Source organism: Centropristis striata, chromosome 13 (assembly GCF_030273125.1).
Source record: "Centropristis striata isolate RG_2023a ecotype Rhode Island chromosome 13, C.striata_1.0, whole genome shotgun sequence".
Taxonomy (NCBI): domain Eukaryota; kingdom Metazoa; phylum Chordata; class Actinopteri; order Perciformes; family Serranidae; genus Centropristis; species Centropristis striata.
Window position 1 is genome coordinate 17,005,144 of NC_081529.1, and position 18,953 is coordinate 17,024,096.

An 18,953-nucleotide genomic window follows, 5' to 3' on the forward strand; every position below is an offset into this window, starting at 1 on the left:
TATCATCTCCAGCACAAAGGCCAGTCGTAGCTATGGAAGACAGCGTACTTATTGTTGTCGTTTACAAAAAAATCGTACAGCATAAATACATTTAAAAATCAGCAAGAAGTTACATTTAACATTTACTAGACAATATCTTGCACCTGCGCTTCTCAGGAATAGGCACCCAATTTCTAACGGGACAAATATGCTCGGTACTGCCAGCACACGTGAAATATCTAAAAACGCATACAAATTTATTTGGTCAGCCATATTTTTTTGCTCACGTGGCCGCCTCTCAGTAACAGCTGAAGAAATACTTGATCACTAACACATTTGTCATCAAATTCATTAAGAAAGCAAAGCTTCTAAGTTGGGTAACAAGTCAAAACTAAAACTAGAGGTTTGAATTACATTTACATTATCCCGATTAAATGTTACTGTATTTTAAAACCCCCCACCCACCTCCCTCCATCCCTCCCGATCTAAACCCTCCCTAAAAGTAAGGAGAAAGAGAAATGTTAATGAAAAATCCCACTTTCACATATCAACCCGCCCCTCCCTCCCTCCCCTTACGAGCCATGCTACCCAAACAAAGGGTATCCACATCATACGCCCAGAATATGTCCAACCCATCTGCATATGCCCAAACAACGACGTCTGTCAAAAAGCCAGTCCACTCCTGACGTTTGAGCTTCCTTGATCCGAGAGGGTACTTTTACGCAATGTAAGAAAAAACGGCTCAAAGTGCTAATTGGATTCTTTTAAAGAAATAAGAGTGTTGAGGAAGAAGCGGAGGGCAGGAAAAGGGGAAGGCCATTCCATCGCTGCCCAACAGCAACCTCTATTGGCCATAGAAAAGCCCCAACGTCTGTTTCTGTTTTCTGTCCAAAAATATACCAAGGACAACATTAACCCCCCGACCTGGCCCTCATTCTTCCTCTACTTCAGCGGGCAGTTCCCCCAGAATGATTAAATCTGTTACTTTACAATAATATATATTCTTATAAATATATATAGATATATATATGGCCCTTATTGAAGAAAACATGAGTTTCACATTGACACGAAAGTACCATAATCTCTATATAGCCAAGTAGAAAGTGTTTTCAGTGCTCAAGTGAGCTGGCAGCAGTCTGTTTATGTCACACTCATTCAACAAGTAATACAACATAAGAAAAATCCTCTTTGAAGTCGCAAACCTAAACTTCTGAAAAGAGCGCTCACTGCACCTCGTAGGCTTCTCCTTTTCCACTTTTTCCTGAGTAATACTTTAAACCTTGTAACAGACAATAACTTTTTTTTTTGCTATTTCAATTCTGGGCTATTCCCTGCCATCATGGTTATTTTCATTATTATTTTTACAATTGTAAAGTTGATTGCTCAAACACTTCAGCTCGTTGTAAAAGAAACATGTCCGGTGCTACTCTACGCTTGTTTAAAAAGTACTTTCAGTTCATGATTAATGACCAGACCTAATGCCACTATTATGACAAGAATAAACAGTAAATACATATTTAACTTAAAAATAACAGATACTTAAAAAAATGTTGCATTTGCAGGAAGCCTTGAGGGCTTATTGTGGGGGAGAGGAGTGGGCACAAAAACAGAGCATTAAAAGAAAGATGTCACTTAAAAAAATAATAATAATAATAATAACAATAATAATAATAATAAAATAGGAGCACTAAAAAAACATCAGTTTTAACGAGTGTTCTCTCCCTCTCAGGCTCTCATCTGTAGCTTTGGCTTGTTGTAGTTTTGGAACCTGTACTTACTGGCTCATTGACATCAGATAACAAACTACTATACCCTGAGAATTCAGACACAGGCGTCCGTATCCTGTGATCCACCTCCCCGCTAGAGTCAGTGCCGTAAGATAAGCCGCGACTGTCAGACTTGAACTGGGAGCCAAAGGCCTGGGCAAAGTTTTCTATCTGGTAGGAAGGCTTGGAGGAGTCTAGAGAGGCCAGATCCTGCGAGGGGGCCAGAGGGTAGACCACCGTGCCATTCTTGACCGGCGGCTGGTCCTTCTGGCGACTCAGGTCAGATGGGCTGATCTGGTAGGAGGAAGGGGGGGTGGAGGAGTGCTGCTTCTCCATCTGGTCAGTGAGCTCCTGAGAAGGGGTGAGCTGCTGGTGTGTGGAGGCCTCCAGGCCGCTCAGGTGGAAGCTGTGCTGTGGCGAGGACCCCGTCAGCATCGTGAAGTGAGACTTTGGCACAGAGGAGGGCAGCGAAGGCGAGGCCGCCGACTGGCCGAACCCACACTCCAGCGGGGACGTAGTGTAGATGTTCTTTTCAGCATAGAGGGGGTTGTGGGAACTGGTGTACTGTGCTGAGGCGGGAGGCCCGGGGCCCAGAGGGAAGCTGGCACTGTGGCTGGTGCGCTCCAAAGCCTGCAGCAGGAAGCGAGAGTACTCGTGCATCATGACGGTCTTGTCTCCAGATGGGCTGGGCGTGTCGGTGTTGTGGCCGATGTCAGAACCATCTGCTGTGTGCAGATCCACGTGATGGTCGCTGATGTCGAAGTGGACGTCGTGGTGCGAGCCGTCTGGTTTTTGGGCATAGTGGTCGAGGAGGCTCTGCAGCACCTCATCTGGGATCCCGGACTTGTCGAGACTCAGAGGCACGTCGCTGTCGATCACGCTGGAGACAACACCCTGAATGACGGACTGCTGGGAAGACAAGTGGCTGACGTCATACTCACTGCTGGTTCCTCCTGCCACCGTTGGCCCTGATGAGTTTGCATTGTTTGCTGCGTGAAGGTAGCGTCTTTTCTTGAGGAACTGCATGGCGTCGTCGTAGTTGCTGCTGGTGGGCACTTCTTTAGACCCGTTACCGTGAATGAGGCCGAGACCGTCCATGTCCCCGCCATGCTCCAATGATCCTGCTTTTGCCTGATCGAGACCCGCTTTATCCAGGCTCTTACGATTGGCCTTCTTGAACGCCATCTTTGGAGCTCGGCCGTGGTGGCCCTGCTGCATGCTGGGTCCCGGCTCAGTAGAGGAAGACACCGTTTGATTCTCCACAGAGTAATCGTGGATGCCGTAGCCTCCACGTACATCCCCGTGAATGTTCGGTACCCTCACCCCTCCTCCGTCCCCCTTCTTCTTTTTGCGTTCCCCTCCTTCCCCATTTTTGGACCTTCCCCTCTTTCTCGCAGTACTCCCAACATTTCCCTGAGTGATTCCATAGCTGCCGTGTCCCAAGTCTACACAACCCAGGTCCATCATCCCGGGATCGAGCCCCTTCTTTATGGCTTCTCCGCAGGTTCGCTTGTGCTTAAGCAGTCGGTCTGTCCTAGAAAAATACTGAAGGGGAACAAAAAGCAAACGATGAAAGATGTTGACATATAAAGCATCAAATTAGGTAACCAAGACACTGAGCAGCTCACAAACCTGTTGGCAGGTCTCACATCTGTACGGCTTTTCTCCGCTGTGAGTCCTCTTGTGCCTCTCCATGTGGTACTTCTGAATGAAACGCATGTTACACTGGTCGCAGCTGAATGGCTTCTCTCCTGCATCACAACAGCAGCACAGCTCGAGGTTAGTTTCTAATAGAAGCTCACAATGACTCGCACATAAAATCAGTCAATCAGTTGATCACTCACCACTGTGGATTTTCTCGTGTCTTTGAAGAAGGTATTTCTGAATGAAACTCATGTTGCACTGGCTGCATCTAAAGGGTCTTTCACCTGAAAGAAAACCACAGAGATTTATAGGTTTACAATGCTGCATCCCCCAGATGGTCATAAAATAACAAGAACCGGCACAACTTAATACAATCGAATTACTTGGCCCACGCTTCACCAAGAACAGTCTGTATGCATTAATATTCAATGGATTGCATTGTGTTTCACAGGTGTTAATGTCACTGTGTTAGTCTGAAATACTGCTGATTATTTCTTTCAATGACTGGAAAATGAAAAACAGACTAATTGAATCGATTCATCCAACATGAGAAATCAAACATAATCATTTAATTGCTTTAAAAGTAGTCTTATACAGTATTTGTCCTGTTAATAATTATCATGACACTGTGAAAAGGGTACAAACTAAAACGCTTAGATGCTCATATGGGACATCACAACATCTCCTACCATACTTATGCCGATGACACACAACTCTACATTTCAGTGTCCTCACACGACTACAGTCCCTTACTCTCATTGAGTAACTGTATTCATCAAATCAATGAGTGGATGTGCCAGAACTTTCTCCAGCTAAATGCAGAGAAGACAGAGGTGATCATTTTCGGCCCTAAAAATGAAAGATCTAAGATCAGCGCTCACCTTGGCTCTATGTCGTTGACAGCTACAAATCAAGCCAGAAATCTTGGTGTAATTATTGACTCAGACCTGAACTTCAACAGCCATCTAAAGCTTATCACTAAATCTGCCTATTACCACCTGAAAAACATAGCTAGAATTAAGGGTCTTCTGTCCAAACAAGACATGGAAAAACTTATCCATGCATTTATTTTTAGTAGGTTGGATTACTGCAATGGCATCTTCACAGGTCTTAACAAAAAATCAATCAGGCAGCTGCAGCTGATCCAGAACGCTGCCGCCAGAGTCCTCACAAACACCAGGAAACTGGACCATATTATACCGGTCCTTAAATCACTACACTGGCTTCCTGTGAGTCAGAGGATAGATTTTAAAATCTTACTGCTGGTCTACAAAGCTCTGAATGGTCTCGGACCAAATTACATGCTTGATCTGCTCCCTCTCTATGAAGCATCCAGACCCCTTAGGTCATCTGGAACTGGCTTGTTGCGTGTCCCAAAAACAAGAACTAAGCGGGGTGAGGCAGCTTTCAGTTATTATGCTCCTCACCTGTGGAACAAACTACCTGTAGATCTGAGGTCTGCCCAAACGGTCAGCTCCTTTAAATCAGGACTAAAAACACTATTGTTTACTGAAGCGTACTCTTAACTTTAACACTTATCTGCTCTACTCTACTGCCCTTACTTTTTAACTACACAATGTTTGACTTGTGCTTTTTATTATTTTATCTCTTTGTTTATCCTGCTGTATCTTCCCTGTTTTAATTGACTGTTTTTACTGTTTTCAATTGTGTCTTGCTGTTTTTAATGTGTACGTAAAGCACTTTGAATTACCTTGTGTTGAATTGTGCTATACAAATATAAAAAATAAAAATAAAAAATATTGGAAACAAAAAAAAATTGAATGAAAGTGTTACGACCTGTAGCTGTAATTCCACTTTTAAAGTCAATTTTCTGAATCGCTCAATTAAGAGAGCAGTTTTGTGACGAAAGCAATTATTATGTAACATCTAATATTCTGACACAACACGCAAATCAAAAAAGCATTTAGATTAAATAAAGAAAACAAGAGTGATTCTCAAATAATGACAATAGTCTTTTGTCGAGTCAGAACAAAGAATGATTCAGCACAAATAATGCTCAATTGTGCAGGCGAGTAGTCATTAATGTTGGTCCTCAAGAAAGCTTTTTTTTCTCTTTCTTTCCGCTAAGATGCTATGGTAGTGTCTGCACAAGGTAGAGTAATTACACTAGATGAAGGGATTGCTGAAGCACGTATGGAAGCAGAAGAGCCGCTGCCAGATTTTATGGCTTTCTTTGTATTTTTGTGTCTCACTGTGTTATTCGCTCTCGTTGGAGCTTGTTCCATTTCTCTTGTTAACACTTCTGTGTGTGTGTCACTGTAATAATTAGTGCAGAGTAAAAACGTTGCAGTTTACACACAAACACTGTAATAAACCGCACACCCCTGTGAATTTTCCAGAAGGTATGACAAAAACGATACCACCAAGCCGAGTAAGAACTGTTTACTTCAGAGCTCTTAACAAGTACAGGTGCATCTAAATACATTAGGATATAATAGAAAAGTTTATTTATGTCAGTAATTCAATTCAAAAAGTGGAAATAACACATTATATAGATCCATTGCAGAGAATGAACCATTTCATGTTTTAATTTCTTCAAATTCTAATAATTATGGCTTACATTTAGACGTACAATTCAGTGTCTCAAAAATGTTGAATATTACAAAAGACCAATTGTTAAAAGTATGTTTAATATGGAAATATTGGCCTCTGAAAAGTATGTCCATCTATATGCACTCCATGGTTGGGGCCATTTCACTTGAACTACTGGAAATGGACTTTCCATCATATTCTAATATATTGAGACGCACCTGTAGACTAAAAACTCTCTGCAGATAATATTTCATAAACTGCACAAGAGGTGATGAAATATTTAGTTATTTCAGCTGGTGTGAAAATGGCATTTTCTTTTGTGCTATTATAAAAAGATAAAAGACAAGAAGACAATATGAGCATCACAGTGAAAAGTTGCACACTACAATACCTGTGTGTATGAGGACGTGTCTGCGCAGGTGATAGGAGCTTCTGAAAGACGCAGCGCAGTGATCACAGATGTGAGGCTTGGTTCCCGGCGACAGGCTGCCTCCATCTGCATCCAGCATCATTGATTGCTGTGGAACAATAACAGAGAAACACTGGGGGGTCACATTCAGTCAGCTGTCTTCTAGATCATCTGAATCCATTTAAAGGATCACTTTATATTGTTAATACTGGGTAGAATTAATGTTTATGATCAGACAAACATTTTAAAAAGATTTAAGTAGAAAATCTCAAACATTGAGTTTTTTTATATGATAGCTTTATGGAAAGTTATTAAAGCATTACTCTACAGGCAAGTCTAATTACTTTTTTTATTTAATAAAATAAATAATATAAAAAATAATGTTTTTATTTAATAAAATAAAAAAAGACAAAAACAGATGTATTGGCGTTTATTTTAAATAACAAACTACTTTTTTTCCCCTTTGTCTCCATAAATTCTTGCTTAAGTGCAATTATGAATTGTTCTTTGGTAAGGACATAAAATGGAAAAATATGACATATATAAATATATGGCAAACCTTTGCCTCGCTTCTCTTCTTTCTTGGTTTACCCTCCTGTCCATCACCATTTGACCTCCGACCTTTTCTCCCAGTGGGCTCTTTTCCTAGCTGACTCGGCAGCTGTGAGGATGACAAAGGGAGAGGGAGCAGGCCGTGAGAGCGAGCCGCGACAGGGAAATTACTTGATTGAAGGTTAAGGGCCTTTAGTCTGAAAACTATCATGCAAACAAGTCCATGTTTGTTGTTCGTGCAAACAAACAAAACACTTGGACACCATCAAGTGATTGTCTGTTGGAAACTCACTGTGCAAGATGTGGTCTCAGTGGGCGAAACAACAATGCCTTATATTTATGGCCTGTCTTTGCATAAGCAGCCTGTAATTCAATGTGAGAGCCTTTCATCCACTATTCTAATCAAAGAAATAGACAAACTGCAGAGCTCACAAACTAAACATTCACAAGTTTTATCACAAACGATCTGTGTAGGATATTTATTCCAGGATGAACAAAATAGGTTCCTGATTGCGAGTGCGACCCTTTCTTTCACAGTGAACGTGCTGCACCTCAATGCCATATGGATGCTGACAAAGTAAATGTGGGTGCACCTGCTGCTCTCAAAATTAGCCCAATGTTTAGAGTAAAAACAGGAGAATGTTTAGCCTAAATAAAATAACTCCAACTTTCTCTTGAGTGGTTTGGCTTTGTGGGCGAAAAAACTCCCACTTACTCACAAAAAGTGGCATCAGCGTGTGAGTAAGTGCAACAATTTGGGAGTGTGACAAAAAAATACAGACTGGAGGGCTTATTTTCATCAACACAGCGCCCCTAAGAATAAAAGATAATAATCATGAGAGCCAGAATGAAAAACTGAAATGTGTTGGCTCCATGTGATGTGTTAAAATAAAATTCCAAACATAAAATTGTCCTTGAGCAGACAATTTAAGAAAAAAAAACCTGGTGCAGTGAAGACAATTCATTCTGTTTTCAACAAACTTGCATCTACAGCCCTGATGACCTCTGATGCCTGGCTTTTGTTAGAAGTGTGTGGTTGTGTGTATTTCTATTTGAATGAGCACAAAAGACGTCTGAAATGAAGTGCAAGCTCAAACAAGACAGCTGTGTCCTTGCCAGGACGTTTTCATTCACGCCGAGGCTGGATGACATCATCCTTCTACCCAGAAAGAGAAACGGGGGGGAGGGGGGGGGCTCATTTATATTTTGCATCTCAAGCCGACGGTAGATTTATGTCGCTATAAACAGTTTCAGACGAGCGCCTCCCATGCACCCGTCCTCTCTCAGGCTCCTCCCTCGGAGGTTTTTTTTATAATATCAGCTGCTTGACAACACAGCAGGAGGGGTGGGGTGAACTAACCTAAAATTATTTTTTATTACTTTTTTTTTTTTGACAAATCATGGTGTATTTTGCTCAGATATAACTCTACTGTGTTCATGTTAAACATAGAAAAATGCACTATGAAGAATCTAGAAATGTCTGTGTAAAAACTAATCGCTAGCTGAATCTACTGCTGGCAGCAAAAGTAGATAGAAACCACATTTTCTTTCACTCTAGAAATGATGCATGTCATCTATAGGTAAGTTAACAATGGCCATGATGTGCTGGGATGCCTGGATAAGAGAACTTGAAGTACTTTTAAATGCGATATCGGATGATATATTATCTGACTTGAGATGTTTTGATATTTTTAGATTTACTCATTAGTTTTGGCTGCAGGGGTGGTGAGGAGGTTGGAGGTAAAGGGGAGATAATGTGAAAGATTAACTTTCATTTGTCATGTATTGATCTCTGGCTGCAGGAATATGATGTTTTTAATTAAGGCTGCAGATTACCATCATTTTATTATTCATCAATCTGATGATTATTTTATTTATTAATCAATAAGTTGTTTGGTCTATACAATGACAGAAAAAAAGTAAAAAAAATATTTTGTTTTGTACAACCAACAGTCAAAAATCAAAGATATTCATAATTCTCAAGCTATAAAAAGCTGCAACTGGAGAATGTCTAGAGTGAAAACATTTGGTTTTTCAATTTCTCTCAATTGACTTGACTTTACCCTCTGAGCTCCACAACCTGAAGGCATGTTTCTAGTCCTGGAATGAATCATGTCTGACAAACACTTCCTTCAGGAATCTTAACCAAATCCAAGTTAACAATAGTGATTATAGTTAGATAGATATTTCATCAATATCACTTCATTCTACGTCTCATTTACATATGGAACCCTCATTTTTTTCTAAAATTAGTAAATAAAATCTGGGCACTTGGAAATATCTTGTATATAAAGATTCCATTTTCCCCCAATTATTGTAAAAAGCACGTAAAAAAAAAATAAAAAAAAAGATTCATGGCATGTAAACTCTGTTATACAGCATAAAATGCAATTTTGATGTCTCCTGAATTCTTTTCACGATTGTTGGGGTTCATGGAGTCAATAGAGTAACTGTTTCCGCTCTAAACTCAAGCAGAGCCATTTATTCAGAAAGAAACTAAGCCTTCGTGTTGTGATTTTCTGTCAGTGGTACTTACGTTGCCCATGTTGAGGTCATGCACCAGCAGGCTCTGGTTGTTACTGACAGTCACCTCCAGCAGCTCTGTGTTCTTCCCCAGCCCACCAGGGTACACCGGTAGGCGATAATCGTGCTCCGACAGCTTCTCCTGCTTGATACCCATGGCGTGAACATAGTCTCCCACTCCTGCACACCCCATGCGGCCACCCTGGGTGCCCATGCTGCAGTCAGGCGAGTCACGCTCCTTCTTCAAGATCATTTCTTGTGGTGGAAGGTCCTGCATGACGGTGTGGGCGGCCAGCCGGGTGAAGCTGGTCACCGGGGGGAGGTGGCTGAACATTATCATGCCGGGGCCAAAGTTGGAGTCCATGCTCCCGTTAGAGCGCAGGTATTCATTGCTTATTTTGTCTTGAATGATGTTCATGGTGGATGCCGGCGGGCAGAAATACTATAGGGTGGCAATCAGTGTCATCCTGTAAGAAACAAAAAAAATAGAGGTCAATAGATTTATTGGGAGGCGATATAACAATCTGTGCAATCTGTGACGATAAACACAAATAATAGACAACAGACAACAATTACGGAGCCGGTTAAGCTCGGTCTTCAGGAATCAGTGTCACGGCCTCTGATCTCACAACTGGGCGCTTAGTCGGATTAAAACTGCCGGTTTGTGGGTCAACAAAAGGGCTGCAGTCTGGCACAATGACAAGTGGAAACAGGCAAAAACAAAATAAACTGATCTGCAGTTTACAAAAATCTCTTGATTACAGTGTTTCATACAGTATTTTACAGGGCAGAAAGGTCACAGTGGCTACGGCGCCAGACACAACATGAGATGAGGAATGAGAGGATTGAAGTTGTGTGTTAATCTGTTTGATGGGCCTGTCTGACCCAGTCATCCTATTTGCATGAGCTTATCTGCCATTGAGAGTACATACAGACTGCATTAAAAAAAGCCCGTTGGTTGTAATTACGTAGCTGCTGCATAAACAAATACTTGTTTTGTAACATGGCTGGACATTATGTTTAATGGGCGTTGATATAACGTGATAATACCCAACTTTTATGTAATTAGCTGTGACCAAAGGCAATTTATAAAGGCAATCAAATGCTAGGCATGCGTCTTTCCAGCATTTTTCTCTAAAGGTGCGTATATAAATGTATTATAAACCAAAATGACATGCTCTGCAATGATCTCCGGCCACCACATGAACGAATCATCCAGCTAATGAGTGCTATTTGCCAAATGCCTTCAGCTCTGATGGTGAGCTAGCAGCAATAACCTACTCAAGCTAACACAAAGGCAACTTTTAGTAAATGAAACAAGACTTCAGCCACTCCGACTAACTTCGCCTTCCTCAAATGTGTTCAAGCAGGCAAACAAGGACTTAAAATACCATATCTTTCTGCGCACATTTATAAAAAAACTACCAGGACATGTCGCTAAGCAATTAGCTACCTAGCTAACCATTTGGCTAACCACTCTCTGCGGGGCCCTTCTTTGTGATGCAGGATCGGGCAATAATTAATATGGCCATGCAATATCAGCAACAGACCTGCGCCTTGATGAACAACAAAAACGGAGCAAAATATGAGCAAAACAGAAACACCTAAGGAGCGAGTAAACTCTGCGCATTTTAAGACACGAACAAAGTTAGTTATGTACTTTTTGTACCTGAAATTAAAGAATTACAGGCAGATATCTCTACACAAGACGCACATAAAATCAGCGAGCTCGAAAAAAGATCAAGGACGAATACTGGTTAGCAAACACACAACACGCTTACTCTTACGTCGTTTTCTACTTATTCTTGGCTGTTTTTCTCCAAGTTGTTGGCGTCGTTTCCCGGACAGTGAACCGACTGTAAGTGATGGAGCGACAACACAAGCATGACCCATAACAAACGGCCCATACAACTCCAACGAACAATGATGCTCGTCCGGGGCTAGCCGAGACGTGCTAGCCTAGCAGCTAACTAGCCGTCACGTTAACGCGCTTTGTTGTCTGTCCCGTACGAGGAGTTTAAAAACTACAGCCGCGGCCGGCTCCGCACCCCCCGGCACACAAAGTTAGCATTTCCTGGGTTTCTCTTACCGGTGCAGGACCATGACCCGCTGTTTTGGCTCGCGTAGTTCGCTCTCAGCGGTCCGTTAATATCTAGAGCCAAAACATTGTTCTCCCGCAGCTGCTGGGCTCTTCCATCTTGCCTCTGCGCAGAGGATTCTGGGTCCTGCAGGCGGACGCGTCCTGAACACAGACCGATTAAAAAAATAAAAAAAACCTTATCTTATTGATTTTTTATGATAACTATTTTCTTATTGATTTTTATGATAACTATTTGCATTAAAAATATATATATAATCCTGACAATGATATATATATATCATATATATCATATATATATATATATCATATATATGATATATATGATATATATATATATATATATATATATATATATATATATATATATATATATATCATATATATATGATATATATGATATATATATATATATCATATATATATATATCATATATATATATATATATCAAAAATTAAACATATTAAACATATATATATATATATATATATATATATATATATATATATATATACACACACACACACATATATAACACTTATGCAATGGGTTATAATGCCTGCATTTTAAGAATTTCTTGCATTTGATCTGCAAAGTTTGCAAAGTGGTGGAAGAAGTATTCAGATCCCTTACCTAAGCAAAAGTATGAATACATACGAATACAATATAGTAATATAGTAAAAGTCCTGCATTTCAGTAAAAGTACAAAATTATCAGCATCTAAATACTGAAAGCATCAAAAGAAAAATAATGACCCCACTCAGATTGATTTTATAAATACGGTACTTTGCAAAAGTCTTAGGCAAGTGTGAAAAAATGCTAAGAAAGAATTGATGCTGGTTTGAAGGCAAAGGGTGGTAACACCAACTGTTGATTTGATTTAGATTTTTCTTCTGTGCGCTCAGTTTGCATTTTGTTATTGATTAAAAATAAGCTATTAACATTTCTATTTTTGAAAGCATTCTTATTTTACAGCATTTTTTCCACATCTACCTAAGACTTTTGCACAATACCAGATATATATTTGGAATACAATATTCATACAATAACTTTATTATATTATTATTTTTTGCATTTATATAAGCAACATTTTAATGTTGTCCAGGTTGGGTTGATTTTAACTACTTAATATACTTTAGTGTGGATTAATTTATAAATATCGGCTATCATTTTAAATTGATCATATTCGTACATACTCGTACATTTTGAGCTGACAAGTAAATATTAACTAAAGCTTGCAGCTTAATGTAGTGGAGTGAAAGTACAATATTTGCCCCTAAAATGCAGGGAAGTACAGGTTTAAAGTTAAATATGTGGAAATACTCAAGTAAAGTAGAAGTACCTCATCTGAGGGGCCACCACCTCGAGGCCTAAAACAACATACACATTGTTTGCTATCGAACTGTTAATATGTTTTGTTTGTTTTGTTAATATAAAAAAAATAATAAATGTTTCTTTTTTGTTTAAATTGAGACTTGTGTAACAGTTGTTATCATCGTGTCATTTTTATCATGTAAATGGAGGGAGAAAAGGCAATATCGGCTTCAAGAATCGGCCCCAAAAAATTGGCAGCACATTTCGGGGATCGGTTAAGACTGATGTCAAAATAATCGGTATCGGCATCTGCATTAAAAAACCTGTATCTGTCGACCACTAGTAAGCAGCTTTTTAATGTTGTAGCTGGTTGATACAAAGCTAGTTTTATGGTTTAAACAATAAACTGGTGTGTAGCCTCAGAGGGTGACATATGATGTGCAGATTAATAGGGTTAATAGAGATAATAAATATTTAAAAAAGATCACTATATATTTTTTATATCTTAACCTGAAGTATAGGTGTTAAAAATATAGAAGAGTAAAAAGTCCACTACTTACCTCTGAAATGTAGAGAAGCAGAAGTACAAAATAGCACAAAAGTACAAAAAATGATCTTAAATATAATAGTTATAAATTACTCTTTTTGTTATTTTTTCACTTTTGACAAGTAAGATTCATCGATGAAAGAAGGGAAAAATCACTTTGAATGGCAGAAGTGAATAGAGATCCCTGAAATTCGGTCAGACTTTTCAGACTAATCTGTCATTCAAACGAGCACACAGATGTATTCAGCAGTCGAGCTCTCAGATCTGCCGGATGAATGACGATGTATACATCTCAGAGCACATCAGAGTCAGGCCTGCGCCCCCACTCCTAATTGCCTTTGCTAATGAACCAATTAATTCAGAGAGCAGAGCATAATTGAAATGCAGACAGTGGAGTAATGCAAAAAAAGGTCAGCCAGTGCATTTTTGATGTCCCTGCTCCTTTCATACGACCATGATGAAAACCCACACAGCTGACAGTGGGACCACTGAAATCACTCTCATCTTGGAGTGTTTAATTATGTATGATAGCGTGATGATGATGAACTCTGTCTAGATGAAAAACACTGATTAGAATTGGAGATCAAGGTTAATAAAGTTCATTGTTCTACAGTTTAAATGTAACTTAGAAAACAGATGTTTATCAAGTGTTTAGGCATCATCGTGGCAGATTTGGGGTAAAAACTGCCCAATTTATTAAGAAAAAATGATAATATATTCATAATTAAGAGACACTGTTACACAATTTTTAAAAACATAGGTTTGGTAGTATATCATAGGCTTGTTACAGCATTTAAAGACTCAACATATAAGTATAGTTTTAATCATGGGAAGTATCATGTAGATCTAGAAAATACAGTAAATTGAGCAAACAGATTTTAAAAAGCTTCAATATCTGAAAACACTGTCAAGATTATGTTCTGTGTGTAATGTCTGAACTTTACCTGAGTGTTTCTATACGCATAAATGGCTTATAAAAGTAAATAAAGGTATTCATATTTGCAAAAACAGCTTCAGTAGTGAAAAAAGTATTCAGATCCATTACTTCAGTAAAAGTACTAATACCACACTGTGAAATTACTCCACTACAAGTAAAAGTCTTTCATTCAAAAGTACAAAAGTATCAGCATCAAAATGTACTTTTGATACAAAAGTATCAAAAGTAAAAGTACTCGTCATGCACAATGGATACACTCAGACTGTTTTATATATTCTAAATATATTATATTACTATTATAATAATAAAATTGTTAATACTCAAGTAAAGTACAAGTACCTCAAAATTGAACTTAAGTACAGTAATTGAGTAAATGTACTTAGTTACATTCCACCATTGAACAGCTGTCTATTTACACATCTATAAACATTTTAATCAATTTTTGAATTGTGTTTCTGGCCACTTAATGAACATTTATCCAATATTCACTCTTTTGTAGCTCCATTTTTGGTCTTCACCATCTTCTTTAGCTACTAAATGCTCCACTATGTTCACCAGCTCATCACTAACTGTGTCTGTCTGCTGTTTGGGAACAGGGAGAGGGAAGTTACAGGCAGTACAGCAAAAAACAATGAGTAGAGAGGAACTGATTCTCTGCTGGTTTTCTCCCTGCAAGTGATCCTCTCCACATGCAACATGTGATCCATTGTTGAAATGAAAACATGTGTACGGTTTAGGGCTCCGGAGCCACATTAGGCTCTTCAGGCCGTCTGCAGTGGCTCCCTGTGGCTGACGAAAACAGTTATACTAAATAAAATGTCTTTACATTTTAATTTTAATTTATCACTGGTGTAGGCCTGAAGCAATCTGTATTCTTCAGTAGTAAAATGTGTAGCCTATCTGTATTTGACGCAACTAAAATGTGCATTATAGTTTGTGAAAGTCTATATTTTATTTGTTTATTCAGTGTCCAGCGTCTAATATGGTGTCCAGCTGGTTTGTCAGATGACAGTTTCCCATTTCTTTACACGGTCCTTTGCATTTTTATTGAACTCTGCAAGATACTTTGAGCTGCTTTGATACACGGTCGGCCATAAAGTCAGAATAATTTTGTTTTCAGACACAATCATCTGTTAATTGTGGTTTAATTTTCATTGCAATATGTTTGGAAGAGATTGATTAACAAAGTTTTGAGAAGATATACACTTTATCTGTCAAGAATAAATCACATTGTCACAACCATTTTATTGAAAGAGGTAAAAAATATTTTATTCCAACTTTATTAGTAATGTTAGTAGGCTAATTTAGACTCAGCAGGCTGTTTTATCTTCATTGGAAGGCTCAGAATAAGGTTTGTGGCTCCATTCTGAAATTCTTACCTTTTTTTTTGTGCCAACAATGGCTCTTTAGTTAGTAAAGGTTGCCGACCCCTGCTTTAGGGGATGCTATCTTTAATGTTGATGATATTTTTAAAATGAAATGCAAATAATACACATAACCAATACACACAAATATCATGTAAATAATCTATTTCCATTTCTTTAAATTCTTGCTCTGTTATGTAGTTATGCCTACATACTCTCTACATACTCTCCACCTCCCTAAACTCATATTCTCAATAATTGTATTGTGAAAATCTGACATCACAACAATCTCTACGTCAGTTCATTTTGTAGTGAAATCCTGTCAAACCTGAGCACAAACACATAAAATCCCATCTAACACATAGAAATGTTGTGTGAAAATAATTCATGACAGCCATAACTGAGCATGTAGCTGCTTCCAGCATATTTCTGTTTGAGAAATAATTCTTTATTTCTCAGTTTAGGGGATGTTATTTCAAATGTTGATGATATTTTAATTTCCATTTCTTTCACTTCTTGTTTCATGTAGTTATGTATACATACTCTCTCTCCACCTCCCTATACTCATATTCTGAGTGTCATAAAGAAACAAAAAGCCCAATAAACAATGTTAAAGCTTCATCGTTTTCCTCAAATTTTCTCGTGCAAAAATATCTTTATTGTGAAATGTTGTTGCCATGATAATTGTGTAATAAAAATCTGACATTGTAACAGCCCTAAGTCAGCTCAGACTTCTAGTAAAATTCTGTCAAACTTGAGCACAAACAAATAAAGTCACATCTAACACACATAAATGTGTGAAAATAAATCATGACAGCCACAACAGAGCATGTAGCTGCTTTCAGCATCTTTCTGTTTGGTAACTAGTTATTTATTTCTCAGTTTAGGGGATGTTATTTTAAATTTTGATGTTTAAATAAACCATTTCAATTTCTTTCTGTTCTCATATTCTGAGTGCCGTAGAGACAAAAAGCCCAATAAACAATATTAAAGCTTCATCTTTCCCCTAAATTTTGTAGTGCAAAAATATTGGCATTATAAATTGTGGCCTCGATAATTCTGACATTGCAGCAACCCTAAGTCAGCTCAGACTTCTAGTAAAATCCTGTCAAACTTGAGCACAAACACATAAAATGACATCTAATATACATAAATGTTGATCAAAAAATAAATCATGCCAGCCATAACAGAGCATGTATTTATTTCAATTTAGGGGACACATATGCGAATATTGCGTAAAGGAACCATTTCCATTTCTCTCAGTTCTTGGTTTATTATGTAGTTATGTCTCATACTATCTCTCCACCTCCCTATACTCATATTTGCCAGTGTGCCAATAAGAGACAAAACACTCAGTAAACAATGTTAAAGCTTCATGTTTCCCCCCAAAATTTTATTATTGTGAATTCTTGTTGCCACGAAAAGTGCATAGTGAAAATCCTGAATTTGTAACAGCCCTTAGTCAGCTCAGACTTCTAGTAAAATCCTATCCAACTTGAGCACAAACACACATGAAAGCCCATCTAACACACATAAATGTTGATCAAAAATAAATTATGACAGCCATAACAGAGCATGTAGCTGCTTTCAGCATCTTTTTGTTTGCTAACTACTTATTTATTTCTGTTTTGGGAGATGTTATTTTAAATGTTGATGTGTAAATAAACCAATTCCATTTATTTCTGTTTTTACTTAGTTATGTAGTTATGTCTATATAATCTCTCTTCATCTCCCTATACTCATATTTTGTGTGCCAAAAAGGAGACAACCCCCCCTACCCCCAATAAACAATGTTGAAGCTTCATCTTTTTCCTCAAATCTTCTAGCGTAAAAATAGTGTTGCATAGTGAAAATCTGGCATTGCAACAGCCCTAAGTCGGCTGAGACTTCTAGTAAAATCCAAACTTGAGCACAAACACACGTGAAAGTCCATCCAACACACATAAATGTTGATCGAAATAAATCATGACAGCCATGAGAGCACATTACAAACACACATTAAAGCACGTGGAACACACACACACACACTACCAGACAAAAAATGAGGACGTCCTGTAAGTGTGCTCTTGTTTAAATGTCCTTTTCTGGGCCTTATATGTCAATCTAAGGTTAGGAAATGTCACCGTGTGGATCGACTTTCCAAAAGTCCCGACTATCAGCTGAGAGTCATTAAGGTCAGAGACATTACGGAGTCACGACATATATCACTGACGCCACTTTAAATAAAGTTAAATGCCCTCACTGCAAAGAGGACAGAGAAGTGTGTGTGTGTGTGTGTGTGTGTGTGTCTGTACCTGCAGGATGACTAACATGAAAAACAATCTGATATTTTCATGTCTGTGGCAGTTTGTGTATCATATTACCCAGATGGTTATCAATTCTAACTCCTCATTAATAATTCAGCCTGTGCAGCATGTCTTTGTTCCCTCTCCCTCCGCCCCTGAATCCATCCCAACCTCACACACACACACACACACACACACACACACACACACACACACACACACACACACACACTGCAAATAATTTGGATATGATTGTTCCTCATCTAATTTTGGAGGCAAAGAAAACTGAACAGTTCAGAGCCAGGGTTCGCTGGTCGCTTGTGTGTGCATGCTGATTTGGAGTTCTCTCTGGGAAAGCCTGATGCCTACACACAGAACAGATGGCGGTCCTGGCTGTCTACTCTCTAATCCTCAATTGTTGGGAGGATCACAGCCTGTGCAGTGGTGACACTTGTGTTCCGGGGATGAAATAACATTTGGATGATTCTGTTTGGTTCACTAATAGTTGATATTTGGTGGCATACGCTACAAATCAGTCAATACTACTCAAATTTATTAGGTTTTATATACGGTAGAAAGGGCCTCACATACTCCGTCAAACTTATTTTCAGTGGTTCTGCCCCAACAGATCGAACAAAGTCTGTCTGCACATTCATTTTCTAGCTCATTATGTCTGACTGGGCTTACAACTTTTGCAACTAAATTAAAAGTTTGGGCTCCACTTTTCTGTGAAAAAACTTCTATTTGAACACATAAAAGAGATTTAAAAAATGCACATAATTCATGTGCAAACAAATACTTCAACATTTTGGAAAATAAAAACAAGAGTCGGATGAGAAAAGCAATACCACCCTAATCTTTGTATGTTAAATGCATTGAATTAAAAGGACATTAACATAGCCAAAAAGAGGTGTGAATCAGCAGAGGCCCCATGATACGATTTTATCCCGATACTTGAGTCATGATATGATATTATTAAGA

The 18,953-nt window shown here is 38.6% G+C and overlaps 1 protein-coding gene across 1 annotated transcript; it reads right to left on the minus strand.

Annotated features, from left to right (window-relative positions):
• Positions 1-517: 517 nt before the first annotated feature.
• On the minus strand, positions 518-11,655 carry znf281a (zinc finger protein 281a). Its single transcript, XM_059348671.1, has 7 exons — positions 11,516-11,655; positions 9,440-9,893; positions 6,911-7,012; positions 6,334-6,460; positions 3,590-3,673; positions 3,378-3,496; positions 518-3,290 (listed from the first exon to the last, which is right to left on the minus strand). The coding sequence occupies exons 2-7, from the start codon at positions 9,842-9,844 to the stop codon at positions 1,713-1,715; spliced, it is 2,415 nt and encodes an 804-aa protein (XP_059204654.1). The 5' UTR covers positions 9,845-9,893; positions 11,516-11,655; the 3' UTR covers positions 518-1,712.
• Positions 11,656-18,953: the final 7,298 nt, after the last annotated feature.